At 39.1% G+C, this 27,601-nt stretch overlaps 2 protein-coding genes and 1 long non-coding RNA gene across 10 annotated transcripts in view; 2 read left to right on the forward strand and 1 right to left on the reverse strand.

The window, feature by feature from the left end:
* Positions 1-3,537, forward strand: part of REL (REL proto-oncogene, NF-kB subunit) — a 37,986-nt gene extending 34,449 nt beyond the window's left edge. For both annotated transcript variants that reach the window (XM_052784007.1, XM_052784008.1), the window contains exons 7-10: positions 74-286; positions 635-703; positions 813-887; positions 1,532-3,537. In XM_052784007.1, the coding sequence (XP_052639967.1) occupies positions 74-286; positions 635-703; positions 813-887; positions 1,532-2,322 (1,148 nt within the window). In that variant the 3' untranslated portion in view covers positions 2,323-3,537. The remainder of the gene's footprint in view (positions 1-73; positions 287-634; positions 704-812; positions 888-1,531) is intronic.
* Positions 3,538-4,111: 574 nt separating this feature from the next.
* Positions 4,112-27,601, reverse strand: part of PUS10 (pseudouridine synthase 10) — a 35,926-nt gene continuing 12,436 nt past the window's right edge. For 3 of the 6 annotated variants that reach the window (XM_052784009.1, XM_052784011.1, XM_052784010.1), the window contains exons 6-18: positions 25,757-25,868; positions 23,991-24,052; positions 21,326-21,371; positions 18,465-18,529; positions 17,298-17,383; positions 14,264-14,389; positions 12,453-12,509; positions 11,440-11,516; positions 11,293-11,348; positions 11,050-11,167; positions 9,732-9,874; positions 8,990-9,089; positions 7,004-7,292 (exon numbers count right to left, since the gene is read on the reverse strand). In XM_052784009.1, coding sequence (XP_052639969.1) covers positions 7,254-7,292; positions 8,990-9,089; positions 9,732-9,874; positions 11,050-11,167; positions 11,293-11,348; positions 11,440-11,516; positions 12,453-12,509; positions 14,264-14,389; positions 17,298-17,383; positions 18,465-18,529; positions 21,326-21,371; positions 23,991-24,052; positions 25,757-25,868 — 1,087 coding nt within the window. In that variant the 3' untranslated portion in view covers positions 7,004-7,253. Of the gene's footprint in view, positions 6,262-7,003; positions 7,293-8,989; positions 9,090-9,731; positions 9,875-11,049; positions 11,168-11,292; positions 11,349-11,439; positions 11,517-12,452; positions 12,510-14,263; positions 14,390-17,297; positions 17,384-18,464; positions 18,530-21,325; positions 21,372-23,990; positions 24,053-25,756; positions 25,869-27,601 lie in introns of those variants that run through there. The other 3 variants (XM_052784012.1, XM_052784013.1, XR_008234711.1) reach the window with 2 other exon arrangements.
* On the forward strand, positions 12,434-16,540 carry LOC128140385 (uncharacterized). Of its 2 annotated transcripts, none has more exons than XR_008234713.1 (3): positions 12,434-12,533; positions 14,289-14,359; positions 15,971-16,540. It is a non-coding gene; the product is annotated as an uncharacterized LOC128140385 (long non-coding RNA). The 2 variants fall into 2 exon arrangements; XR_008234712.1 differs by lacking the exon at positions 12,434-12,533 and adding an exon at positions 13,484-13,870.

The raw sequence follows: 27,601 nt of genomic DNA on the forward strand, positions 1-27,601 counted from the left end.
CTCCCTTCTTCTGCTGCAAGTTTTCAGTTTTCCTGTTCAGCTTAACAAGCATCTTCTGTTTCTAATGGATTAGATGATATAGAAGTCAGATTTGTCTTGGACAACTGGGAGGCCAAAGGTTCCTTCTCACAAGCCGACGTTCACCGTCAAGTTGCAATTGTGTTCAGAACGCCACCGTTTCTCAAAGACATCACCGAGCCCGTCACGGTGAAGATGCAGCTGCGAAGACCTTCAGACCAGGAAGTCAGTGAACCTATGGATTTCAGATACCTACCAGATGAAAAGGGTATGGTTCCAATTACCCGAGTTTCTGAAAAGCCACTATCAGTGCAGAACTCGTGTTAATAATAAACAGTAGCTTAATTAGTAAAAATTCTAAAACACTACTTCTACAAAGTAGATCTTTGGTTTTTAAAAGTAACAATGGTCAGTTTGTTCCCTCTTTCAATGAAAATATCAAGAATCATGGTTGATAACACTGTCTTAGTTTGTTAGTGCAATCATGTCGTAAGTATTTTTCTTTAAATATATCTGACTACAATTAGGTGCCACTACTGTAAGTTTTAGAAAGTTCCTTTACTAATTATATCAGAGAGAAACGTAACACTTTTCCCTTCCTCTCCTTTCTTTGTAGATCCATATGGCAACAAAGCAAAAAGGCAAAGGTCAACGTTGGCTTGGCAAAAGCTCATACAGGACTGTGGTAAGGAAAATATTTGTCTTTTTCTTGTTGGAGTGAACTTACATTTAGATGGAGCTATTTTATATAAAAGCCAACAGGCAGTGTAGGCTCATGCTTTCTTCCATCGCAGGGTCAAATGCGACAGAGAGGCCCAAAGTAGCTCCATTCCCCGCTGTCACTCCTGAAGGGAAGCTCATCAAGAAAGGTAGGTTTTTGCTTGCAGTCCAACAGTGGTTTGAAACGGTGTCCGACTGCTGTGGGGAAGGGCTGGAGCTTTTTCAGGGGAGCACTGAAGTTCCCAAGGCAGCAGTAGTACCTGTCCCTTACTCTCCCTCCTCCAGATTCTTCTCAAAGCCTCAGCCCTGCTGCAACTTCCCCTTTGCACAGGAGGGGGCTGCACCTTCTTCACCTTGAAGCATTGCTAGCTTTCAGCCTTAAGTTAGATAACTACCGATCTTCTCTGTGTTCAGATACGCAGCCCTTCAAACATCCACTCAGTTGCTGGCCTTCCCTCTTCCCTCCTCTTTGCTTGAAATTCTAATATTCTCTGAAGGTTTCTTCCTGTAAGATACTGGTACTTTTGACTATACAAACTAAAACCATCAGTTCTTTACTTAAATGTAGCTGTCACCTTCAGCATTTGCCATAGAGGGGTGAGGTGGATAGCTGTCTTGCTGCTGTCCAGAAATCTGGGGTCCACCCTGGAGAGCAGTTAAGCAAGTGTGAAAGTGCAAATGCACATATAATCTCACTAAGATAGCACTGGTTTTGCCTTGCTTTTTACCATTTGTGATTTTAAAAAATACAAAAAATGGCATTAAAATGCAGTCACGTCTTTCCTTTCCATAGAACCAAACATGTTTTCGTCTGCAGTGATGATGCCGGGGCTAGGAACCCTGGCCAACACTAGTCAGATCTACCCTGTCTGCAACCAGATTCCCCATCCGCCTGCGCAGGTGGGGCCAGGGAAGCAAGACACGCTCTCCTCGTGCTGGCAGCAGCTGTACGGCACCCCCTCTTCAGCCGGCAGCCTGCTCAACGCGCACCCACAGAACAGCTTTGCGGCAGATGTGCCTCAGCCTGCTGCTCAGGGCAGCAGCTCTCTCCCAGCTTTCCACGACAGCTCCCTGAACTGGCCTGATGAGAAGGATTCAGGCTTCTACCGGAATTTCAGCAGCACAAATGGGATGGGAGCAGTGGCGGTGTCAACTGCAGACATGCAGAGTGTTTCTAGTAACAGCGTCGTGCACCAGGCTCACCCTGCCAGCGTCTCCACAGCCAGCATCGTCAACATGGAGACCGACGACATGAACTGCACTAGTATAAACTTTGAAAAGTATAACCCAGTGTTAAATGCAAGCAATCACAGGCAGCAGCTCCATCAGGTGCCTCCAGCTTGCCCGCCTGTAGCAGCCCCAGGCAGCACGCCTTTTAATTCGCAGTCTAACTTAGCTGATCCAGCAGTTTACAGTTTTATAGACCAAGAAGTTTTAAGCGAATCAAGACTATCCACCAACCCAATCCCAAACCATCAGAATAGCATTGCAGATAACCAGTACTATGACACCGACGGTGTCCACACTGATGAGCTTTATCAGTCTTTCCAATTTGATAACATATTACAAAGCTATAACCATTGAGCCAGCAGTGTTGGGCTGGAAGCAGGTACGTAGACCTTTTCAGATGGCTAGCTGTGTGAAGAGGAGTAACTTACCCTTCTGGAATCCCTGCTTTCTCTTTCAGAATGTTACTACGCAGGTTTCATGATATAACTTGAGGTTATCTATTACAGCCCAAAGACTGGTGCCCATAAAGAAGAGAGGTGGGAGTAGGGTTTGGGGTTCTGTACCTTAAAAGTACCTTGTATGCATATTTTTACGCTGTTGGAAAAGGGAACTGTTAACACTTAAATCTTTCTTACCTTTGGGGACTGTAAAAGCTGGCATCTTCAGAAGAGTTAAAATGTCAAATACTTCACAGGGTTAAAATCGTTTGAAAAATAACCAGTTTTGCAATGGAAATTAAATTTAAATTTTGATAGGACAGAAATTGGGAAAAAAACCTGCACGTGGGCACTCTAGTTCAGACTCACCTAACAATGTTAAAGTTTTACTCAACTTACTTGAAAGGTTTAGGTTTCTTACCCTCTTTTGCATAAAATAACTCTTATCCTAAAACAGATCATGCATTGATTTTTCACATTTTCACCACACTCCATTTGCTTTGAAGGCAAATTTACTCTAAAATTTTTTTAATGACTATGTCATTGTTAGATATATTTTAAAAGACCGGAAGGTTTGAGTTTTTAAATAGTCCAGCTCTGTTGTAAATGAATCACTGCACAAAAGAATGAACAGAAAGTAAGGACTTCTCTGCACTTCATCCAAAGTGCACTATTTTAAATGACAAACCCCTGTTGCTTTAGGAATGGAGCACGCTGTTATTTCTCTGGAAGTTTTTGTGTGTGTGTGTGTGTGTGTGTGTAGCTGTGACATGTATGTTACTTTGAACTGCAGAAATATGTTGAGCCGAAGCACCTACCTATTCTTTCCTCAGGTATCCTGGCAGTTTCCTGCTATGCAAGTGACTGCTTAAAAGGCGGCTCAGATCCTGCCTCCCCACCACCCCCTCACAAGAAAGCTCTGGGGCAAAGCCAGAGGCAGTCTTAGTGCAGCCTCATCTAGATGCACTCTATTAACAACTTAAGGCCATTTCAGTCAGTACTAATTAAAAACACTCCTCTATACTCTGTATCAGAAACCAGAACTTCTTCCCTTCCACTTGATTCCCAGTCTTCATTCTTAGCCTGAGTTGCGAGATGTTCAGTGACAACTCGCGTGGATGTAACTGGCTAGGTAAGACACTCTACTCTGCATTATAGGGCTTTGCTATTTTATTATTATTTTTTAAGAAGCAACACAGCAAGAAATATATGAGTATTTCTTAAGTTATGCAGCTGTTTTGTATGGCAGATAAGGCTTAGGATTCTAATTGTTACTGTTTGGTAACATTAAACTGCGCCATGGAAAGAAGCAATAAAAAAAGCACACTGATACATAAAAAACAAAAAACACAACCCCAAATCAAAAAAGCCACTTCAGACGTATAGTTGTACACGAAGCAAAAAGGAACTCTAAAAAGCCACTGTGGTTTATAGGAAAGGAATGACTCCTTAACTGCAGTAATTCATTGCATTCAAAGCAATAAGGTGCTGCTGCTGTAATGCATTACACCAATTACACAGGTTTGACAGAATACGCTCCTTAGACAACGTGTAGAATATATGAAGTTTGGAAAACTGCTTCCCCTGGCTCCAGGTATACAATGCAAGGAATTGACTCACCACATTTTAAAGCAGTTTTTCCTCACTTTTGCATAGCTCCTCTGCAGTCTTAAGTAATAGAAAGACCAAAGAAATACAAAGAAAGCTTGAAATGTGTTGTTTATTTTCTTTTTTTTTTTTGAAGTTCTCAATTTTAAGTATATTAAATGTAAACATTTTACTTCATAGAAAGCTCTTTATAGTACAGTTTGTTTTTACTGTATAATTAAATATTTTCAAAGTTCTGTTTTCCTTTGTAAACAAGTTGGTTTGGTAATTAAAAAACTGGTTATACTAAGTACTCAGCTTCTGCAACCCTCTCAGACTCATGACATCCCTCACCGTAGGAAAGCCAGAGAAATGGGACAAGGTAAGTTATGGGTCGCTTATCTTGGGGCTTTTTAGAGTACTTTCTGTTCACAGTTACTGTTGGCTACTACAAAACCTAACGCAATGTGTGCAGTAAGGGTTCATCTGCACACAGCAATTTTTTGTGGCAGAGCAATTGACCTGTTAGGCAGAGGGGACAGATGCTTTCATGCTCAGCTAGAGCCGTGCTACTGGTACAGCTTTCTCCAGGGTCAGCTAAGCTGATGCAAAAAATGTAGCGGCGGGGGGGAGCATTATAGGTGACCAATTGTTTGGAGAAACACAACGGCTTTATTTTGAGTCCTTCCAGTGCAGAGAAGGATGGTGCTAAGATCACCAGGCCTCATTTTTTAGTATTTTTCATGTAATGTGCTAGAAAATGCCTCCCTCTTTCACACATGCCTAATGAACAAGATTAAATCTTAATTCTCACAAAACATCCTATCTGAGTACTCACAAGTAGGTATTTTACTTTTAAAAATAAGATGAAGGCCAAAGTACAACGTTAATATTATTGCTGCAATATTCATTACAGATTATGATAGTTCAAAGTGTTTACTTTGTATTAGAAATTGCAGACTTTAAACAAAGTTCAAAAAAACAGATTACATCTCTCATTTTCATATTTTCACATGATCACTGAACAATAACTATCTAAAGAGCTGTAGCGATAACTTGCATCATCAGCTTTTTTTTCCCTCATTTGGGTACTTCACATTTATCATAAAAATAAGCTGTTTGGGAATTTTTGGCAGACCTCTCTACATTGCATGGAGAAGAGATTAGACTCCACACATTTAGTGTAATCTTTATAGCCTTGTTTTTCTACACTTTGATTCTTAACATGTTCTCCACTGTCACCACGATAACGTACAGTAATGTGCAGAAATTGCTGCGGATGGCAGTGTTTCGAGTGTCCTTGCACTACAGCAGGAGCAGGAGCCCTTTCGGCTTCTGCCTTGTGAGCTCTATTTCCCCCTTGGAACAGCTCTTCTCATGTCTGTTGTGCCCATAGTGCAGTCTTGTTTACATTTTTTTCCCCTGTAGTTTATGGAATTTATAAATCATATTTTAGCTCACTTTGAGTTTCAAGAAATCACATAGATATGAGACTGATATTCTCTTTTGTTTGTTTTCTGAATTCAGTTTCTTAAGTTTTCCATCATTCACAATACTTCCTTTCTGGGTACAGCTTATTATCTATCTGAGACAACTACTCCTGGAATCTGTTGCTCATAACAGCTTTAAGATGAAAAACAAAAAAATAGTGCTGTCTGACTCATGTTCCTATTATTTTTGTGTTAGAAAAACAGGAGCTTCTGAACTACTACCATACTTATGCTACAGTGGATTGGGAAAACAAATGATGAGACACAAGTTTTGACAGCCCAGCACAGGCAGAGTGTATAATAATTAGACTAATTTTTCAACATCAGTTTCTAAGACCTCCTTGAAAAATGTATTTATTAATGCCTTTTTGAACCTTCAGCTGAAGTTATCATACAGCTGTCCTATTATGAGATCCTGGACCACTGAATTGAAGGTAAGACATCCCAGTAATCCTGCCTGTCCCCAAACAGTGGTTTGTCTCGGCTAATATTACCCTCTTTATTTCTCAAATGTTAATTAATGAGGAGCCCTTCAATTCCAAACCGTAATTTCTTGTTGATAGTTTAACACTCTTCTGTACTTCAGGTAAGCACAAGCATCTTCCTAATGGATTAACACGATACAGGCATAGAAGTGGCTTTTCCTGAAGATGTAGGTGGTACTTTGTATGAAACATTTAAAAATCACACAAGCACAGAGAAAAACTCTAGTCTTCCCTATTCCAGGCAAGTTTCTAGGCAATGTTCAGCTCTTCCAGGCATCCATCCAAGGCTAGGCACTAGAAAAAAATGTATTATGCTACTAAACCAAAGCTCTTTATCTCTGTCTTGGTCTCTCTATACCAAAATTCTTCGGTATGTTTTTATATTTGCCTGCACTTTGAGGTTCTTGGTATTCCTATTTTTCTTTAGAGTTCCATCATGCATCGCTGCCAGGAGTTCCCAATCTTTTTATATATGGTGACTCAACTGGGGAAGTCCTACGCCTGAAGAGGACTGTAACCAGGCCAGAGAGCTGTTGAGGCCTCAAATACCTCAACTGTTGTTTCTAGGAAGCATCGCTGATGTTTTTAAATGAGAAAAACTTGGTTTTAAGTGCAAAGTTTTCATCTGAAAGCTGTTTTTCCTTTTGAGAAGTACTTTGTCTGGGAGACAAATTTGCCCATCTCTAAAACTGACACTGACCAAAAAGCAGTCAGCAGAGAGTGGAGTGCTGCCTCGTTCCAGACACTATCCTACTGGTTTCAGAGTCTCCCTGACTTTGGGAAATACTCCTGCATGAATAATGCTCAGGAAAAAAGTTAGGACTGGGTTTCGGGTAACTCAGTGCTACCTGCATCCAGACAAGAAAGCTGCAGCATTCAATATAAAGAGAGTTAAAAAACCCTGGCTTGAGGGAGGGTTATTTTTAATTAAAACATTTTAAACTACTGCAGAAGGTATAGTTGATGTACTTGCTCAGTACGCCATTTGCAGATGTTACACCATTTATCTTTTTCTTAATTGTTTTTTTAAAAAAACTTTTTATTGATACACTAGCTTACCAAAATCTTTTCATGCACAGAAGAAATTGAAATAAGGCTAGAGATTGAATGAACACTACCTGTTCCAGAGTGTTTAAAGTTGATTCAAAGTAACAGCATCCTTTGGCAGATCAACATGATCCAAATGTTCAACAGAAATAGTTTGCAACCAAGCTGTAATACTGTACAGTGTTCAGTTACCAGCTGCTGACAGAGTTGCTGCTTCTTCCTCGTCCCAGCTTGAAAAGTTAATTATCCAGGGTTGGAGGCCAGTCAACATCAACAGACTAGAAGAGACCAGAAGAGCGGCGGGGGGAGGCAAAATCAGCAGACTGGGTATTTTACATATATAAAGAGACTTGGTATCAGAACTCTCTGCTTGTCAGCTATAGGCTAATAGTGAAAAGAAACAGTAAATAAAGGACACTAAAATAAGAGATGAGGACAAGACAAGCAGGGGACAGTGACATGAAACAGCCACCTTGTTCTAGTGGCTCCATGTGTATCTGGAGAGAGCCTTCTGGGAGCTGGGCTTTCTTCATAAAGCAGAATCACAACTCCTTGTACTACTAGTTCCCAGCATCATTTGATGTTGGGTTGTATTTACAGAGTCCAGAACTGTTAATTAGAAACGTGAACCATCTCCATCTTCTACCCATCCTACAGATGGGCTGTTATGATGTGAAAACAAATAACCTGTTGATTGATGCCACAGAAATATTCAGGTATTGGGCAGTGCAGGCAAGGATCAAGTAGAAAACCATCACCTGTCCCCAAATCTGCCTCCTGAGTAAGGAAAACTAGACTAAAAGAATAAGCTGTCAAGCATTATGCACATGAATTATCTAGGCAACATCATTAACAGTAATCCTGACTGTTAGTCAAAAGGGACAGAATGTGCCTGGCACTTTATCAGAAGCAAATGTTGTAATTACTACAACCTGGATTACGTCTTTCTTCCCCGGCCTCCCTGAGGCCATCTCCGATTCCCTTTGGGCATAAACTTGTTGCTCACCCTCTTCCAAAAGCAGCACACCCTACGCTACTGTAGTATCACCATTTGCAATCACAACACAGGGATTGCCACACAGCATGTTAAACGCCTTGGCTTCAAGACTGCCTACATTAATCATACCTACTCCTTGCCTAATCTACAACTTTGTCAAAGGATTAGGCTCTTAGGCTGAGCTTAAATGCATTATTAGCAAGATGACTAATCATTTTCAAGTCCCATGGCATCTTTCATAGTTATGTCCAATAACTGTAGTGACACCTATCCGTAAGAGTGATGCTTATCAGCCTGAGCCCCAAGTCAGGTGTTCCTGTTTTCAGAAGTAACTGAAGTGCCCTCTGCAGCTGTCTTTCTGTATTATCCTACAAAAGATAACGCAAAAAACTGCGAGGCAGTTCTGCAAAATGTAACACGTGGGCAGCTTTCCAGAAATACATGAGAACAAGCATGCTAATCATTGGCTACTTGAAATGAAAACCCATGTTTTAAATAAACCTTGCCAAACCACTAGGTTAAATATTAAATCCGTATCTCTACATACATTCTTTTAACCAAAACAAATTTTGGTTTTTTTCATCTGACTCCAGCAAGTGAACAGATACAATTTCTTGCTATGTTTGAACCAGCATTGAAAGAGGAAGTCAAATCTCTCCAATTTTTCATCCAACCCAGTTTTGAAAAGAAGTGATGTGGTACATGTAACATTGCTAAGCTCTGTTCCACTGGGTGCTAATAATAAGTAAGTGTCATCAATTCATGGCATGTCCTCCCATCCCTCCCCAACATGAATTCAGCAGAGGAAGCCTGTCACATGTGGCAGCATGGTACAAACCACTATTTTTGCATTAACATCAATTTTTCTATTAACTGTGTTAAGGAATGTTGATTCAGTTAGAGCAATTCCACTGAAAGGATCTCACAAATGCAACTACGTTACTAATTTCCAGGAAAGATAAATAGCAAACAACTTACTTCTACATCCAACTCCAGAATGTCAGCAGTTCTGTTCAGTAGAGAGCCAATATTGGGCTTTGTTCTTCCAAAGTCTCCATGCACAAATTCTTTAATGTAGCTAGAAATACCGGCTAAGGAAACGTGCATTTTACTGCAAAGACATCAAAAGGAAAAGAAAAGAGTATGGTGAAAAATCTCAAAGCAAAAATAGTGTCTTTTTCTACTCTTAAGCCAATTTGCAGTGAACATCCTGTTAAGCCTATATCCATCTTTAAAAGACTTCTTAATTTTTGGCTTCTGACTCCAATGCCAAAAAATGCACTGTTGACCTGTATTTCCTGTTTTATTCCAAAGTGAGTGGTAACTTTATGACAAAACTGTTAACTTGTAAGTAGCAGCAATCTACAGTATGCATTGCAGTGCACTAAATATCGTGGAAAAGCTTATTTTCCAAGGTGAAAAGTTAAATTAGAAAAGGCTTAAGTGTATCTTTAACCAGTACATTTTTATAACTATCACATACTTTAAAACTATCAGAGTGGTCATCGCAAAAATACACACACACACGTAGCATTTTTGAATGAAAGCCTGAATATAAAATTCTGACATAAAAGCAAACATTATGCAGCAACATATGACTGCTGAAGAGCAGGGTTTTAGAAACACCCCAGCAATAAAAGCAGGGAACTTCCCATTACCCGAATTACTCTAATCAGCAAGCTGTTTCATAAATGCATTGTGTAACGGCATCTAAGGATACGTTCCCGCTTGGGTCTTCATATGCAGGCGAAAATGATGCTCGTCTATGTACTCAGATTTCATGGTGTGAATAATCCGACATCTTACAGCTAGAGGCCTTCTGTGAAGAACCCGGAGAGGTGTCTTCTGGTCAAGTTTTAATTCCTGTTACAAGAGGTAACAAAATAAATGAGGAAGGAAATGTGCAACATACTGCACATGTTGTAAGAGTCATATGTATTGTTAACCAATCACATCTTTTTTATATTGTATTATGGTAGTTGAGTAATCTTCTTGAGGCAAGACTAATTTTTTCCATGTTTATCAAAGGAAAAAAGGACAGCCACCTCAAAGGCTAAATGAAAAGGCCTCATATGAACACAAACTAATGGAATCACAAATACAGAGGAATAACCTTGAATTCTCCATAGTCCTTTGCTGGAATGACTCCAGGATTGACAGGCTCACTAAAAGCCTCAGGGCAATCAAAAACAAGAAAAAAAAAATCCCACCCACAAAATGCTTTGTCTAAACTACAGCCAACCCCCTAGAAATAAAAGTGAGGGGAAAAAAAACCAAAATGAGATTAGATCTCGTAACAGTCTTTTTAAAAGTTCATTCCCCACCCCCTTTCCCAAATGAGATGCAGCAGTTTGGAAGGCAACTTTTCAGGGAGTGGGCATGCTAAAAAAAAGCTTCACAACAGTTGTCTCCCTGAACTGTAATGGCTCAAGCACTCACTCTGAGAATGGTTTCATGGCTGAGGCCCACAGGAAATAGTACAACACAACAAAAACTGAACACACTTCTCCATCAGCAGTATCTCCTTGACCAACACTTGGAGAAAGTTCTCATTAACACAGCGTGCTTCTTACGTTGAGCACTTCATAAGGCCCTTTGCATTATTTTCCACAGACATTTCAAAATCCTAATTGCTGCAGCTGTGGAAGAATGGCTTTAGAGCTTGCAGAACAGAAGACCTTCTCCACTCCTTTCACTTACACAAAACACTAGCTAAAGTAAATAAAGGGGTGTGGGTGCCAGATTTCCTCCTCTCCCATTCACTACTTTTTATTATTTGGTCTACTGGAAGGTTGACATTACAACCAAGAATTTGTTGTCTTGGCTAACAGCCAGCTATACTGCTAGCATGACAATGACGAAGTAAGGAAGGGTGAAAAGGGGGAAGGGAGGTATGAAAGTCCCTATAGCAAGAGGAACCCTGATCAAAAAAACCCAACCACAGAGAAAGAGATATGTCCATGGCTGCATGTATATAAACTCTCCCCTACGGCACCAGGACAGGTACTATACAAATTAGCAAAAAGAGCTACAGATACCTTGATATCATCTAGAAATGCAATATCTTCTTTCTGTATTGCTTTATCTGTCCATATTAAGGCACTATAGGTCTTTGTCTTTTCCTCTTCACCTTCCTTCATACGACCAATTGCCTCTCTAAACAAAAGAAATTAATTACTCACATAACAAAAGCATAATTATGTAATGCTGTGAGCAAGAATGCTTGCAAAAATCCCAAAGCATCACTTTGAAATCCCTTGCCAGTGACAATAAATACTGACCTGGTGACAAGCTGTAAATCTCGAACCTGTATTTTGTCTGAGGAGTTATTAATTGTCTGTGATATTTAAAAAAGAATCAGTTAGTAAAACTGCTCAGTTAGAGAAGAAACACAGCTTTATGCGTTCCATGAGGTGCAAATGATTTACCTGCTGAAGTCCCTTCATTTCCTCAGCAGTAAAATGTATTCTACGAGGATTCACAAGCTCAATTGCAAAGGGCCTTCCTGGCAACATGCACAGTCATAAAACATAAAAACATGTTGTTCTAAATTAACATTTGAATTTATGCAGTAAGGTTGGAAGGTGTGAAGATTGTCTGCTGTTATGAAAACAGGGATAGGACTTGCAGGTTTAGGGATGTAGCATCAGATGGAAGGAAAGAAACAAGGGACTTTTTTTGGCTACTAAACCCCAGTATCAGCAATAAGTGCAAATTACGACTTCCCAGAAGACATCTTGTACAAGTCTGTGCTAATTAAAAAATAAAATAAGGAAAAAAGTTAATTAGCTTATTTTCTGTCACCTACAGCAATGCCCAGGTGCAAGATGATGTTAAATCCCGCTCCCTCAGCTAAACATCTGTTGCAATAGCTGCACTTTCTGTGCTCAGGGCCAGGGATGATCCCCAGTATAAGCAATGCCAAGAACTACGCTACAAATCAGACGGCAACTGAAACACATCATTGTTAATTTTTACTTTTTCTTTCCCCTCCTCCTTTGGCTATAGTAGCTTCAGCATATTGGAAAGCAACTGACCTTTATGAAGGGCCCAAATTCAAAAAGAAAATAAGGCTTCGCCGCTCCCCAGTGACAGTGAGGCAAAGTAGAAGGACTCAACAGAAGACAAGATAGGAATCAGTCTGACATAAATGGCTTAAAAATAGGAAGTGAATAAAATAAAATACTCCTAACAAGCTATGTTTTTCCATGCACCTGTGCAGCCAAGGACACTGAAAAAGGGCCCCTCTTTCAGTTGGTTTTATGAAAATGTTGGGTCTTTGGGAATAAATACATAAATTCTAAAATGTTTCCGAGATAAAATTTTGAAGCATGCCTAGTCACACACTTGTGCACTTAGCATTCAGCAAGATCTATTAGGGTAGCTTTGGTTAACCATTTTTTTTGTTTCTGTGTTTCACAAGGGATGTTCCAAGCCTTACCATTGCCTAGTGTTCTCACATCCACATCTTCTCTTCCAGAGGAAGAAAAATTAAAGCCTACAACAGATTTGAACAAGGCAGGTGAGATTTTATTTGACATGTTTAATACTCTCTACAGCTTTTAAAAGGTGAAATATTTTCTTTCTAAACTTGCTTGCAAATGTACTTCAAAGAGCTATCTTTATAAAATGAAGCCTGCACTGTATTTGAATAAATCTGGGATAGTTATTGTTTATTGCATCAGATTCACAAGTTTCTTGAAGAGCACTTGTTGGCCTGATTGACACTGCTATAACCCTGAAAACGTCCAAAAAAAAAGCAGTACCATCCTGAAGGAATTCCACTTACTAATTAATTTTGTTCATTTCTTATCCAGATAGTTCAAGTTTATGAATAAAAACAAACTGAGCTGTCTTCCTCCAAAACACAACGTTTTATCCTAAACACACCCAATGGTTTCCAAAGATACCAGAGAAATTTCTGCTAGTCACACACATCTGGACAAAAGAGGAAGAAAATTCATGTCCAAACTGAAAAGTAACCTCTGTGTATTTGGTTTTTTTCCACTGTTCAAGCTACAAAAATGTACTGTTGGGTATTTAGTTTCCTTCCTCATACCCCTCCCACCTTTAAGCTTTGCCTGAAGGAGGAATGGGGGACCAAACCCTGCACTACAGGTAACTTTGCAGCTCTATTCCAAAGGGTCTTGGAAAACCTGATGGTTTCAAAATTTTTTCCTCCACAGGGAACATACAGAGTGCATAAAGATTACCTCAGTTTTTATTATCTCTCATTTCTCTGGTCATATTATGGCAACCATATAACCGTGAGAAAACTCCTCCATGGTCATGAAGGTGTATGTTGGTCACACTGCCAGAATTTTCTTACTTGGGAATGCTCCAGACCCTTAATCATCCTCACAGCCCTTTGCTGGACTTGCTTCGGTATGTCCACGTCTTTCTTGTACTAGGGAGCCCAGAACTGGACCCAGTACTCCAGATGTGTCTCCCCAGTGCTGAATAAAAGGCAAGGATCACCTCCCTTGACCTACTGGCAATGGTCTTTCTATTTGTTTATATCTCTTCTCAACATTACTGCACATGCACTTTTGGTAGCCACCTGTGGTAATTCTGCAAGCTGAAATCAGCTGTTACATAGTACCTGGCCTAAAGACATGGTTTGAGGATTTTCCTAGTGTTCAGACTAACATATGCACTGGGAGGAAGAAGGAGAGGAGGGGAAAGTAGCTGTTTTGTCCAAACTAATATTTAATGCAATTTTTTCTTGGGCTTTCTTTGTCTCTAATTCCATGTCTAGTAGATGACAAATGATGGGCAGTGATTATTTCATCTGGATAATCCATGGATAAGCATTTAGCTTGTGGAACTTTATGCACTGAAGAAAATAAATTAATCAAGGTAAGAAACATGAAGGCGTCAAAGGCTAGGCAGATATTATGGAACGCTGGTAGCAAAAACCTTCTCGTTACAAGTCATTTTATGCATTACCAACCGTTAAGAAGTATGGCTAGGCAAAAATACTACCACATAAAACCATAATATTTGCATAATCAGATCAACTGAGAAGATATTTTAGTACGATAAAAGACACTGCATAAAACAAAACAGTCATCTAATTACTCACAGATCATAGCTAAAAAAGTTTACAAGCTTTGACTTGGAAGGATAAGACAGGGATAAAGAAACAGGTTTTTTTCCATTACACTCTTGTATTAAGTGGGTAGCTACTAAGAAAAAATATTCTAGTAATGATGAAAAATATATATGGTAAAAGATCTCCTTGATACTTACTATCTGCTTTGAATTCTGCCATTAGATGCTCTGAAATCAGTTCTTCCACTGAAGATTCCAGCTTCCGCTCCCCATCAATAATCCAAGGAGTCTGAGGTAAATTCCTTGAATATTTGTTGTATCTTCCTGTAAAAAACAACTATGTTACCTGTAATCATTCTAAAGCAATGGACGAAAAGCTCCAGTATTGCACAGCACAACACATTTAACCTTCATTGGAGTCTTGTGAAAATAAATTTACAGGCTTAAACTTGTTTTACGGCAACAGTATGAAACGTGTGCTGCTGCACCTACAAGAGTTTCAGTATCCAAGATGGCCAGCTTAAAGGTAGACTTGGAGAGCCTATTGCTGCAGTCATACCTTCAGGTATAAGCATAGAAACAAAACTGTATACAGCCTGACGCAACTGGGAATAAAACCCAGAGGTTCAAGTGCCCAGCCTGAGACAACTTAATTCTGAATGGGAAATTTTTTTTTTTTTAATCAGAGCACACTCTTGAACCAGCCTCCCATACACCAAACTAGTGCAACACATATGCCTGTCCACGAATGCTTATGTGTCCCAAGTAAAGAAGCTCCCACACCCTCCTGTATCAAGTAATTCAGGTTTCAATCCAAGTTCTGCCATTGTCTGAATGTTTAACAAAAGAAACCCAAACTAAAATGCTTTAGCTCATTACAAGGAAAACCATGCAAGCAAAATGTCTCAATAAACTAGTATGAATTTCAGGAACCCTTAAAAGTTGCCATGTAAAGAGACTGCCATCCTCTGACTGATTCCAGTCATAGTCTGTTATGTCATGCTAGCATGCCATCTCCCGTGACACAAGGACTGCTATAACCAAAGAACAAGTCTGACATGGATGACCAAAATGAGCTTTCTTATTGACAGGCTTTATAAGAAGTGAAAATATGCATAAAACAAGGAACTCATTCATACAGAACAATGAGTAACCCCCCTGCACAAACAAGTTTAAATCTGAAACCTTGCATATAGAAAATTAAAAAAGAGTTCAAAGTAGCTATGCATATTATACTGTGCCTCTGTCATCTCAATTTTTTTGGTTTTCAGTATCATATTTTCCTATTTCTAACAATGTTTCCTTCTTGCATTTTGATCTGCAGAAAAACCCACACAAACAAATGGGGAAACTGACTAATACTGTTTCACTGGGGCAAATAATGAAAGTTCTATGACTAATCATTCAGAAGGCAGCTTCACACTGCTAAATTCTCTTTCCACAAAATGGCAAAAGGAAAATAATATTTTTTTTCTCTCAACTCCCCATTCTAATAGTTTTAGCTTTTGATCTGAACAAGAGTGGGTTAAAAAAAACAGAAGGTGTTTCTTAGTTTGACAGCTTCTCCTGAACCCTTAAAAAAAAGTTGGGGGGGAATTGATCACTAAACACCAAAGATAAGGTCAGGAGGGCAATACCAACTCTGAAACTGTGCTTACAAATTAAGATCCCGTCTCATTTAATAGTAGCAAAATAACTGCACTGTACTCAATAAATTCTATTCTGGATTTAATTCTTAAAAAATTAAAGACAACATCCTGCCTGGGGTTTTTTGTTTTGGTTTGGGTTTTTTTGGTTGGTTTTTTTTTTTTTGGTTGGAGCAAGGTATAAACTATAAATCACAAAACCAGTATTAAATCACATGCAGAAAGCCAACCCTCTGTCTCCTTCTCTCTCTCCATACAGATGAATTCTGATAAAACCATCCAACAAAGCAATCTAAAATAGAACTGCGTGTTTGGAAAAGGCTAAAAGACACTGGATATCTTGGATTCATGAAAATGTATATCTAACTGTCTAATCAGTAATTAAAAGTAAGAAACAGGTATGTATAGAACATCAACATTCACTTTTGCATTTTTCTTTTCATTTTACATTTTCCTTTATTCAGGATTTGTACCATCCTTTTAAACATAGTATGCTGGATTTAAATTGCAGGTTTGGGTTTTTTTTAATAATCTGTTTGCATATGTTTAGATAAACGGTTGTTTATACACAGGACTGTGAGAAGGGTAGATACTCTTGCAGGCAGGTGATAAAAAAGTTGAATTGTCTCAACTCAGGGACACCAAGTGTTGTTGCATTACCCGTCTCACCCACTTATTTCAGATGCTATCTTGGTTTGGAGGTGGGTAACTGGAAAGAGCTAAGCTTTGCAAAATTTAACCTTTATTAATCCCATTAAGATTGGCAGTTTTGGGTGGAATAATATGCAGATAAATCCAGACGGTGAAAACGTCTGAATCCAAATCAAAATCCAAGCAAGTGAACAGCATTGCCAGGAGCTTATTTAGTGGAGAAGTGCCTTTCCCAAACCACGTGCTTATTATGAGGGGACATATTACAACTGCAAGATTTGCAGGGATAAAGGCTTTCTGAAGGAGAGAGCAAGCTTTGACAACAGCGCAAAATTCTTTGTTTCATAAACTGCTTCTGGATAAGCCCCCTTAACGAGCAGAGGCACAAAGAAAGTTGTTTTAAGTCTTCACATCACCCCGTGCTGTCTTTAGAAGACAGAACTCTTCCATCTCTCAAAGCAAAAGAAAAACAATGGCAAGGAAAAGCAGGATCTTCCTAAATATCCAGGAGGGAGGTGTGCACAGACTGGGAGCAGCCAAAGTGACATGCTCCTCTCCTGCAGCTCCTACCATGGGAACCCTACCTTGGCCCTGATACCACTGTCTGCAGCTCCAACTTCTTTTCAACCATATTCCACCACACACTATCTCCAAGTTTAAATTCACAATGTAAGAGCAGGCAAACAGTTTTGATTTTAGCATGTTGATCTGTAATTTCTAAGTTTTGACAAAATCATGTCTTCAGCAAAGGCAAGTATGATTTCTTCCCCTTTCAAACAAGTCCACTCTTGGATAGAGCTAGATTTGTTTCTTTGCTCCTTTTATATATACTTAATTACAGGAATCAACAAATAGCAAGAATCTTCTTGGTCTCGTGGCAGTATTATAAAGTTATGTTTAAGACAACACAGCAGCAAATAAATGGATCACTTTACCAGCCACAAAAACTGCACCATTATTGCACTGAATTTCCAGAGCAACACAGAGGTTCTTTGGTGAACTTGGGGGACATGGAAAATGCCTGTATAAAAAAAGATTAAAAAATGCTAGTAATACCAGAACATGATGGAGCATTACCATAGCAATAATGGCATGAAAGATGACGACTTCAGTTACACAAAACACAGCTACAGCATAAACTCAGTATTCACAAAAGCTGGAACACCAAGAAATTGATAAACATTAAGCAAACCAAGAACACCGCATTGCAAATAATTTTGTCAATCTGTCATCAAATATTATCGAAGTATAACACTCCAAAGTGTGCTAATAAGATGTACCATACTATAGCTATAGCAATAATGAAACTAAACCCTGCATGAAAACTATCTCCAGGATCTATCACTAAATCTTTGCGAGGAATCAAAGAAAAAAGCTGCGAAGATTTAGTGCAATTAAGCACAGTGAACTACAGAGAAAGTGTCTGTTGATGTCTTCCCACTGCCTGTGATTTTTACCATATTACAGCACTTGGTGTTTTCTTAAAAGTCAACTCCTAACATTTTGGAAATACAGGAAAAAGTCTTTCTTGTAAAAAGAAGCTTGCCTTTCAAAGTCTAAGGTTCAAAATACAGAAGGAAGTTCCATGATTTCCAAATTTCTTCTGTGGTTTTGGGGATGTACATAAAGATTTTTGAATGTAAATGATTGACAATACTACAACAAACTGTTTTCACTTCTAACTGTTCTAAATCCCATGCCAGCCCCGAGATCTGCAGTGATGTACTGCTGAAAGCACAGAGCAGAACTGCAGCTCTGTGACCCACAGTTTCTCCTCTGTGCTGCTCCTGAGATAATCAACCAGTGAAGCATTTTTAGTAATGGAAAAAAGAGCATCATTTGTGTCATGTCCAGTTTTCAATCCTCTGTGGCTTAACTCAAGCATTTTAAGATTACCTCTTAATTAAAAGATTTGGAATGACTTTCTATTACCAGAAGAATAGAAAACAGAACACATTTTAACCAGTAAACTAGCAGAATTTAAACAACTAAAAGTTCTTTTATAGACATCTTATCACTACTTAACCCACCTAATATTTTCCTCCCCATCCTAATTCTATACAAAAGCACAATACTAAGAACTAGTTTCAGTATATACTTACTTGAGAAAATCCTCTTCTTTTATCTTCTCTAGGGCTTTTATAACTGCCATTCTAGTGAAAACAGACTGCACAGTGAAATAGAAAAATGAGTCAAGAACTAAGAGAGGATATACCTAAGGAAGAAAACAAAACCTAAAACATACATATCGTACACTTCTCACAATATAGTTTTTTCACTTGTGTTTTGTGTTTTCTTATACCTAAAAGCAACTCTATATCAGCAAGAACTCACTGTGATCTTAACCCTAACTTTAATAGACCAACAAAGAGCAACGGGTAATTTTGCCAAAATCTATTCAAGTAACTTTACTCACAACATGAAAGCAATACAATTAATACAGCTTACAGATTGGAACATTACAGTTATTTAGTCGTAGAACCAAGATTTGCCCCTTTGTTTCTAGAAGACACATACAAACAGTAGTATACGTTTCCTCACTCTGTTTTTACACAGAAAAAAATAACAAGTGCCACTGACTTTCAGCAGGTCTAAAGTTACTGTCATGCTTCCAAATAAACCTACTCCAACTCCTTAGAATATCCAATTGCTAAGCCTGCACTTTGGCTAGCTGAAAGACATGTTAAGCATATCTCTGGAAACTATCTTATTTCAGATGATATACAAAAGTGTGCAAAAGCAAGAACAAAAAAAGTAGTGCTTGGGAGCTCAGGTCCAAATTTGCAAAATAGATTAAAAACTGAATCCTAAATCCATGAAGAGAAACCTAAACCAGCTTCCCCATTTTCAAGAGTTAAGTATACCTAAGCCCCAGGTTTTATCTCAGTGACAGTAGGCAGCTAGTTCTTCTGATAATAAGACTGTTGAGTAGGTATCTGTTTATAAAGTTCAAAAGTTCATTCATACTCAGAAGGGCAGGCCCTGAATGGTAGGGCTTGGCAGTTCCTGAACTGTGGAAGGCAAGCAACTTCAGACTCCCAAGCTGCATCAGTTCACAAGGGTGAACTGATAGTAAAAGTAGTAATAATAGTACAGGCAGGAGCCACAGCTGCCATGCATAGCCAGGTGCTGCTTTTGATAACTCAAGTGAGGCTAAGGCAGAATACACAGAATTTAGGTTCCTAGAACAGGAGAAACAAGTGTTGTAACAGGTGAGGTGGAATCCTACTTCAGGAAGGCTGAGGACAGTAGAAGGTCTCTAAATGAACCTCCTAATCAAAGCATGGTCAGCTATCAGATCAAACAATACTGCCCAGAGTTTTATCCAGTCAGGTCCTGAAATCCTCCAAGGATGGAGCCTGCACACCCTCCCTGCATAGCCTGTTCCACTGTCCAACTGTCCTCATGTTAAGAAGTTTTTTCTCTTATCTATTCCAAACCTCTCATTTCAACTTATTTCCACGGTCTCTCATCCTTCCACCATGCACTGTGACGAACAGCCTGGCTCCCTGTTCTCAATAATCTCTCTGTTGGTACTAGGGGGAGATTCAGTTAGGTCCTCCCAAAAGCCCTCTCTTCTCCAAGCTGAAGAAGTCCAGGTTCCTCAGCCTCTCCTCCAAGGGCATGTGCTGCAGGCCCCTGATTGTCTTGATGGTCAGCTGCTGAATTTCCAGTTTAGTCTTTTTTGCAAACTGGATTGGGGATTTGGAAAAAACCTGAAAAATACTGGGTCACTGTTTGGGACAATTCAAGTCTTTGCTCTACTACAGAGTTCCTGGATGCCTTCAGGAAAGCTGCTATTTCTCCTTCTAAACATAAATTAGAGATAATAGCACTGCCCTTCCTTGTAGAACAGATGAACTAGAAAACCCTTAAACTAGCAGCAGGTTTAAATAACTATCTACAGCAGATGATACAGAAATTTTCACTCAGAACCCAGTTTTTGTACTACTTCTCTGATTAATACGGCCCTTGAAGCTAGCTTCAAGCACAGCTTCTTTATAAGGATGAACTGCTGACGCTCTTCAGAGTCAGTATTTTTTCTTCTAGATTCCCCTACATCTTGTTGCCTGTGTGGTTTTAAGAGCCAGGCCCTGCTGATTTAGCTCCGTAAGTAGGATTTCCCCCCTTTAAAGGAAAGCAATACAGCAAGCACCGAGTTATAACAATACAATCCTTCTAAAAAATGTCTTCCATTTATTGGTCAGGTGGAGTAGAGTAGGCAGAATTCCTGGGTCAGACTGTCTCTGCCAAATGTCGGCAGACTCTTCACCAGAAAGAATAAAAGGCCTTACATAGGCTTCTGATAGAAGTTACTTATTCTCCCTCTGATCACACCAACTGTCCTACTTATATCAGTTTCTCTCCAACTGTTTTTTTATTCTTCCATGTCCCCTTTTCCATCAATGATCATGTGCCTGCTCAGGGTCTGCAACAAGTGGCAAGGTCCCTTTTCTTTCCTCCCCTCCTCCGAGACAGACAGCATAAAACCATCCTGCATGTATCATGTCTTTCATTCACATCAGAGGACATGAAAACTGCAGTGTGATCATTTCTCTTTTGGCTGCGGAGTCTCATCTTCACCATGTGACTTATCTGAACTGTTTCACCCACAGAGAGCTTGAGGATCATCTTTTATGCTACTTTTAATGCCTGACAATCAAATTCCTAGATCTTAAGGGAGATATTTACAAAGAACATTCCTAAAATTACATCCTTTAGACAGTCTGGAAAATGAATGACCTCAAGAAAAGCACCAAGCTTTTAGTTTTCCTAAGCAGAGAAACGTTAAATGAATAAAGGAGACAACTTTATTTTCAGACAATTCAAAACTAATGAGAATTCTGATGAAGGAAAACCAGACATTAAACACTGACTGAATACCCAGATAAGTTCTTCGTTGTACGTACTGCTGTGAAATTCTGATTGTCAGAAAAGAAATACAGCAATGATGAGATCCTACCTGTTTGTTCTTTGCTGGTTTGAAACAGTCTGGACAGGCTGTGGCTCTAAATACAGAAATGAAAATTAGCTGCTACTCTTACAGAAAAAGAAATAAACAGACAGAAAGACTTATAAACATAGTATGTACACGATCTTTGGATCTCGCATGTCCAGTATCTCACACGTCCAGTATCTCACACGTCCAGTATCTCACTTCCACAGCTTAGCACAGAGCAGATTTTAAAATTAAGTTTATCCTGAACCACAAATGGCAGAAGGTGTGCATTGCTTGAGCTAGAGAGAAATTATGGACAAAGGTGTGTAAGCCTCTTTTGCTCTGATTAACACAAATGTGTCTCAGCTTTGAGATAGGATGGAAAAGCACACACGAAGTTTAGCTTTCAGTCCTTTCTAATCCTTCTCAATAAAGGTCATGATTAATGTTTAAGTTCTGTGCAAGATTTGCTGACATCTTGAAATCTATACTTGCTGTTCTAAGACAATGCACACTACAAACTAGATATTCAAATCGCTGCTTCTGGATAGGAAAATTCAATTTACTACAGAAAAAGTAACCCCAGGTGTTCAATACCATTTGTGCTTTGCCTCTTCAAAAGGAAACTACTGGTCGTTTCACGAAAGTGAAAGCCGAGTCAGTGAAACACTTTTTCTGAGTACTGTAGAGGAAGTTGCTGTTCCTATTAGTGGATTTCTATGTATGCAGTTAGAAATGATTTCTAGCCTACAACACAATTTATCATTTCTTGCTGGTGCTTTTCAACACCTCTTTAACTACTTTAGACTATAAGGAAGCAGGTCTGACCTCTTGCTGTTTCTATACATGCAACTTGCCTGGCCAGTTTGTGACACAAAGCATCACAAGTTCCCTCTTCCAGATTTCAGTATCACCTTACCTTTAAATATAAATCTCCAAATATAAACTAACAAAAGCCAATTCAATCTTCCATGTCAAACCAAGGGTCATTTTAGCACACCTACCTACACATAATTGTGTAAGAACAAGCTTGAGAGATGAGAAATTGCAGATGCCACACTTGGAAATCCCACCCAAAAGCATACTTGGAGGACTTCTCCAGGTTGAGACAAGGTCCTACCTGGCTTCCACAAAAAACATGACTGTCATTACTAAAGCTGTAACAATTGCCAAATTTACCGTATTTACACCAAAACCAAACCATTGCCTCAGAATATGCCCAGAGCCAGCCATTCACATATGCAGAATGCCTTGACACCTGAGAAACTACTATGTAATTAAACTAGGTAATATGCTGTCAGAAAAGTGTCTAAAACCTTAATTGCTATTTAATTATGCTACAAAGAAAAGGCAAAAAAAGGGATATTGTCAGGTCACATGGAATAAACCTGAGTAGTTGGAATGTGGAATGGAACTTCTTTACGGCTTTCACTTCTACAACTATTCCACTTGGAGTGCTGACATTGGCACCATAACATGCTCAACATCAAAGTTTTTGAAATGACACAAAAAAGATGGAAGGATGAGCTTAAAATAAGAGCTGAGAGGTTTCAGAGGAAGGAAGAGCACTGCAGAAAACAAGAACTGACCAAGTAAAATTAAATAAATAAGAACAAAAGGGTGCAGGATCCAGAAACACTTGCGTTTTTACAGGATTGCAGGTACCATTATTTAGAATTGTAGTTTGGCCCTACTACTTTCTCCCCCTTTTGCCCAGTCTTGAAGAAGCTGGAAAGATGTTCAGCAAACACTGGTAGTCAATTCTTACTAATACCTGGTCTGTCACCAAGCATGTGTTCCCTCATCCCCCACCCCAAGACAAATGAAAGATGCAGCTGTTGAAAACCAAAAAGGTGGCAGATTCGACATTCAAACAAAGATCACAAATTGCAAGAAGGGGTAAAATCAGGGAAATATATAAAGACTGCAAAGGAAATCTCTAGTCTCAAGAGATGAATTCACCATGCAAAAGCGAAGTCTATGCCAAGCCTCTTTCTGTGCTAAGATTTAACTTGCAGTAGGAGCACAAGTGATGAAACTGAGTGAAACTGAAGTCTTCCAGGAAGCATCAGCAAACAGGAAGAATGAACCTAATTATCCAGAATATACTACAGCTAGATTTTGAGAAATCAGATTAAATGGCAGCTAAATTCACAGAATTATTTTGTTTCTTTATGTATAGCAGATGCCCTACTGGGCCAGGCCAAAAACTATGTGTAGTGGCCGGGGAACTTCTGTTTGGTTTAAACAACCAGCAAAGTTGGATTAACTCACTTAAAAGTCTTCCCTCCCATCCATGTCTCCCATAAGAGCAGGAAAACCGAGGCATGACCTCAGAAGATTCCCCCACCTGCAACTATGTCGTTTGAATTTATTTTTTAAAATGATACAGCTATATTGAAGAGGGTAATGACTTTGAAAAGGGCTGAAATTGAACAACTTATCTGAATGTTCTCCATCCAGTTCAAATAAAAATTCTGGATGATTTTGTTTATTGGCTTTAAAGCACAGAATTAACCAGAGATGGTGTAACTTTAAGCTCTGCAACTCTATCTGAATATAAGGAAGTTTAGATGCAGGCCCCATTCTAGTTTATAAACACTGCATATTCTCATCTGTAACAAATCCAAACCAACAATGTTGCGCAATATTTAGATAAAGATCTTTTGTTATTTATATAGAAACTTACAGGAAATGGCACTCCTTGTCTGTTTCTGGGTGAGCAAAGACCACGCTAACTTCAAACAAACTCTAATTAAAAAAAAAAAGGAAGAAGAAGGTAATAGTTTTTTAAACAAACAGGGAAGATATTCTCAAGCATCCTTATTGTAGTATTAGGAAAACAGTAAAGAGGTAGACAAAAGAGAAAGTAACCCAGTTATTCTACAACATCATCTAAAGACATTAAAACGTGTGCCATAATAGCATTTGCATTTCTGAAGTAACCTAAGATTATCTGAGTGCACTTCAAAAACATAAGTGACCTACACATCATAGATACCGGCCCCATTTTGCACAGGGGGAACTGAGTCAGAGACAGTGTATGCTCAAAGCCTATTACGGTCACTAAACTTCACAAACCTTCTGGGAGAGCAGCGCACAGCGTGGAATAAAGATAAAAACCCTGTAGTAGTCACCACTGTAAAATTTTGTCAGGGGCTTCGTTTGCAATGACTGGATGGCCTTGGGGCAAAGAAAGGCAACATGTCCTAGAGGATTGACAGCTAGACCAGAAACTCTAGTGTAATCTCAGTTCTACCCCCAATTCCCTCTTTGGCCTTGGGCAAACAACACTCATTACTTCTGTTATTCAGATACCAGAATACCTCAAGAGGGCTATTGAAAAGATTGGCTAATATTCAAGTGCCTTGTAGATAAAAAGCACTAGACAAGTAACTTTTATGGTACAATAATGTCTGGAGTGGCTCAGTGCCTAAGTGTTGTAGAGCTTTTGCTAACTTGGTATCTAAGAAGTTTGTTTCTTCTTGGATCATCTTCAGGGTAACTGAGAGTTTCTTTCTTCACTAAGAAAAAAGGTATGCTTTTGATTAGCACTCCTGGGAAAAGACAATCTGTAATTATTATGGAAGCTGACAAATCAACGTAAAGACTAAGAGAGTCTAGTCCTGGGGTCAGTCCTACGGCTGATGACAAGTAAAAACTGCAGACTGCCTTGTCCTCAGCAGGAATTTTTGCCGTGTTTGCAGAAATTTTACATTCAAGATGATGGTGTTTCTGAATTTGGCAACATCTGAATGTCATGTTCAGTCAATGTAATTCAGAAACATTTTAAGAATGTTAGTCAGAATCTGGAAGTTGAAAACGGGGTTTGAAAAAACATTTCTATTGCCTACTTACAGGTATTACAGGTTCAAACATGCCTATCTCTACCATTCATTAATGTGAACAAGGACCAGTCTTTCCCTCTTTCCATATATTTCAGAAATATATTTTATCCATAGAATTTAACATGCTAACAACCTGAACAATTCATCTCACAGAGCAGTAACAGTGTTGACAGTAACAGGAGAGCAAAGAAGGAACGTGTGTGTGAGTATTCCTTACCCTCTGGAAAACAGAGATCCTGGAAAATGAGAAAACCAAAAAAGTCTTAGTGATAAAAGGAGGATGGCAGCCCAAGAGCAAGAGATTTAGCAAAACACTACAATGGTTTCAGGAGATGCAATGATCTATGTGTACAAAAATGAAGATTGGACCCCTCAGTATCGAGACTTGGAGATCTCTAGCTAAAAGAGCTTCCCCCCTGCTTCCCCCTACAGCAAATATAAGAGCAGTGCAACTTGTTTATCTCTTAATGAGGGAAAAAAAAGTATATATATTTTTTTTCCCCTCATACATGTAAGTGTATAAATATATGTATACACACACACAAATACATATAAAAAAAGGAAAAAAACCAGAGAGAAAAAAAGCTTTTTCTTATTTATACGACACCTTTCCATCAGCAGGAACACCCAATTCCTCTGACAACTGGGGATGAATAATCCACTTATAAGCTTCTTTCAGCTGAACAACGTCATCCTTTGCCAAGGAAAGGCCCAGATTTCTGAATCACAAAGAAATAATAACTTGCACAGGGGTCTGTCAAAGATAGATACATGACATAAAATATTTCAAGACAAGCTTAAGTAACTAGTGCCAGGTAAACAAGCAATGCATGAATGAAAAAGGACAAAAGTACTAAGCATACAGACCATGGCATGAAAGAATGAAAGGCTGTTCCAAGACCTCCTATAACAGCACTGAATCTTTGTATTGAATTAACAAACAAAGTGTTGAGGAAACATTAAGGCCAGACCAGGATTCCAATTAAGATGCTTCCCAATAAACACATAAGAATTTGGCAGGGAGTAACTAAAGGTATTTGAGCTACAGTCAGCTCAAGCACAGGTAGGACTATGTTGCCTCCTCCCTCCCTGCCTCTGGCCTTGCATTCCTGCCAGCACTTGCACGCTGACACTACACAGCATGGTAAGTAATACCAGTCCATTGATCCCATTTAAAGCAAACCCTAATCCACCAAAAAATAAGTTTTGTTTTTCAGCCACCTCAGTGAGGTGATCAGGTCTCCCAGTGGTCGCATAAGCACTTACGTTAACGCAACAAAGACAGAAGGTACACGCAGATGGAGGCAAGATCCTTCTGATAGTAGATCAACATATAGTTCAGCTTAAGTAAACTGAGTATCTAGATCCTGCAGGGCAGCACCTGTGCTACTTGCTAAGGAGCCTCCTGTACAGCTTCCACCCTAAGCCATATCTTGTTTTGCCCTGTTTCTATTTGCCAGTGGTTTTTTTTCACTAACATTTAAATATAGATTCTTTTTTTTTCTGTGTAAAAGAACATGCACTGAGGAAACTCATGCCATAGCTTCATGGTAGATCAAAAGTTGCAAAAGTCTTTCCAGAGCCTACCTGGAGAAGAGCTGAGAAAGAGAGATGCACAAAAATTCTTTGTTTAAAAAAACAAAGAATCAAGCATTTAAATTGATTTCAGAACCCTGAGGTACAAAAAAGAAGAGTCAAAACTAACTTGCAGCCACTGCACTAGTATCTTTCTCGCTACACTACTGACTCTGCACCATTATCTGACTAACAATTTTCAGTTACTATTAATGTAAGCTAAACCTGATACGGTGGCAAAATGCAGAGGTCTGTATTTCATTATGTCTGCCACGTACAAGACGATTCTGGCTCACAGATGGCATCATGGCACCTCTCAGGACCATTAAGTTAACTCCAAGCTGTACAGTTGGACAGACAGCCTCCAAGTTGAAACACCACGTGCTAGCTGTAATCACACCATGAGGCAAAAGAGATAAGAAACCCCAAATAAGGTCAAACCAGGTCAAAAAAAAAAAACAAACCCCCACAAAAAACAGCTGCCATCTTATCCTCTGTAAGCATCAAGTAAAGTGGACAACTGGACAAGACTATAAAATCAACTTCTGGCCTGCTCAACATTTAGAGACAAACGGTGTCTACATAAAAGAGTTCTTGTCAGACAGAAAGCAAGAGCTATGGACAATAAAAAATAATAATAATAATTAAAAAAAAAAAAATGACAGCACATCCCAATTCTGAATTTCCTTATGCTTAGTTTTAAAGGTACAAAGTAAGTTAAAATCTTGGCCAAGGACATAGGAAGTGAGCCTACATATTCCACAACTGTTAGCAGTATATGAAAGCAACTGTCTTGACTTCAAAAAATATAGCCTTAATTGCTTGGTTACAATTTTTTCTTAACATCTCAGCAGGTCCACTGCATTAAGTGGTTTCT

This window comes from Harpia harpyja, chromosome 4, assembly GCF_026419915.1.
Source record: "Harpia harpyja isolate bHarHar1 chromosome 4, bHarHar1 primary haplotype, whole genome shotgun sequence".
Lineage (NCBI taxonomy): Eukaryota > Metazoa > Chordata > Aves > Accipitriformes > Accipitridae > Harpia > Harpia harpyja.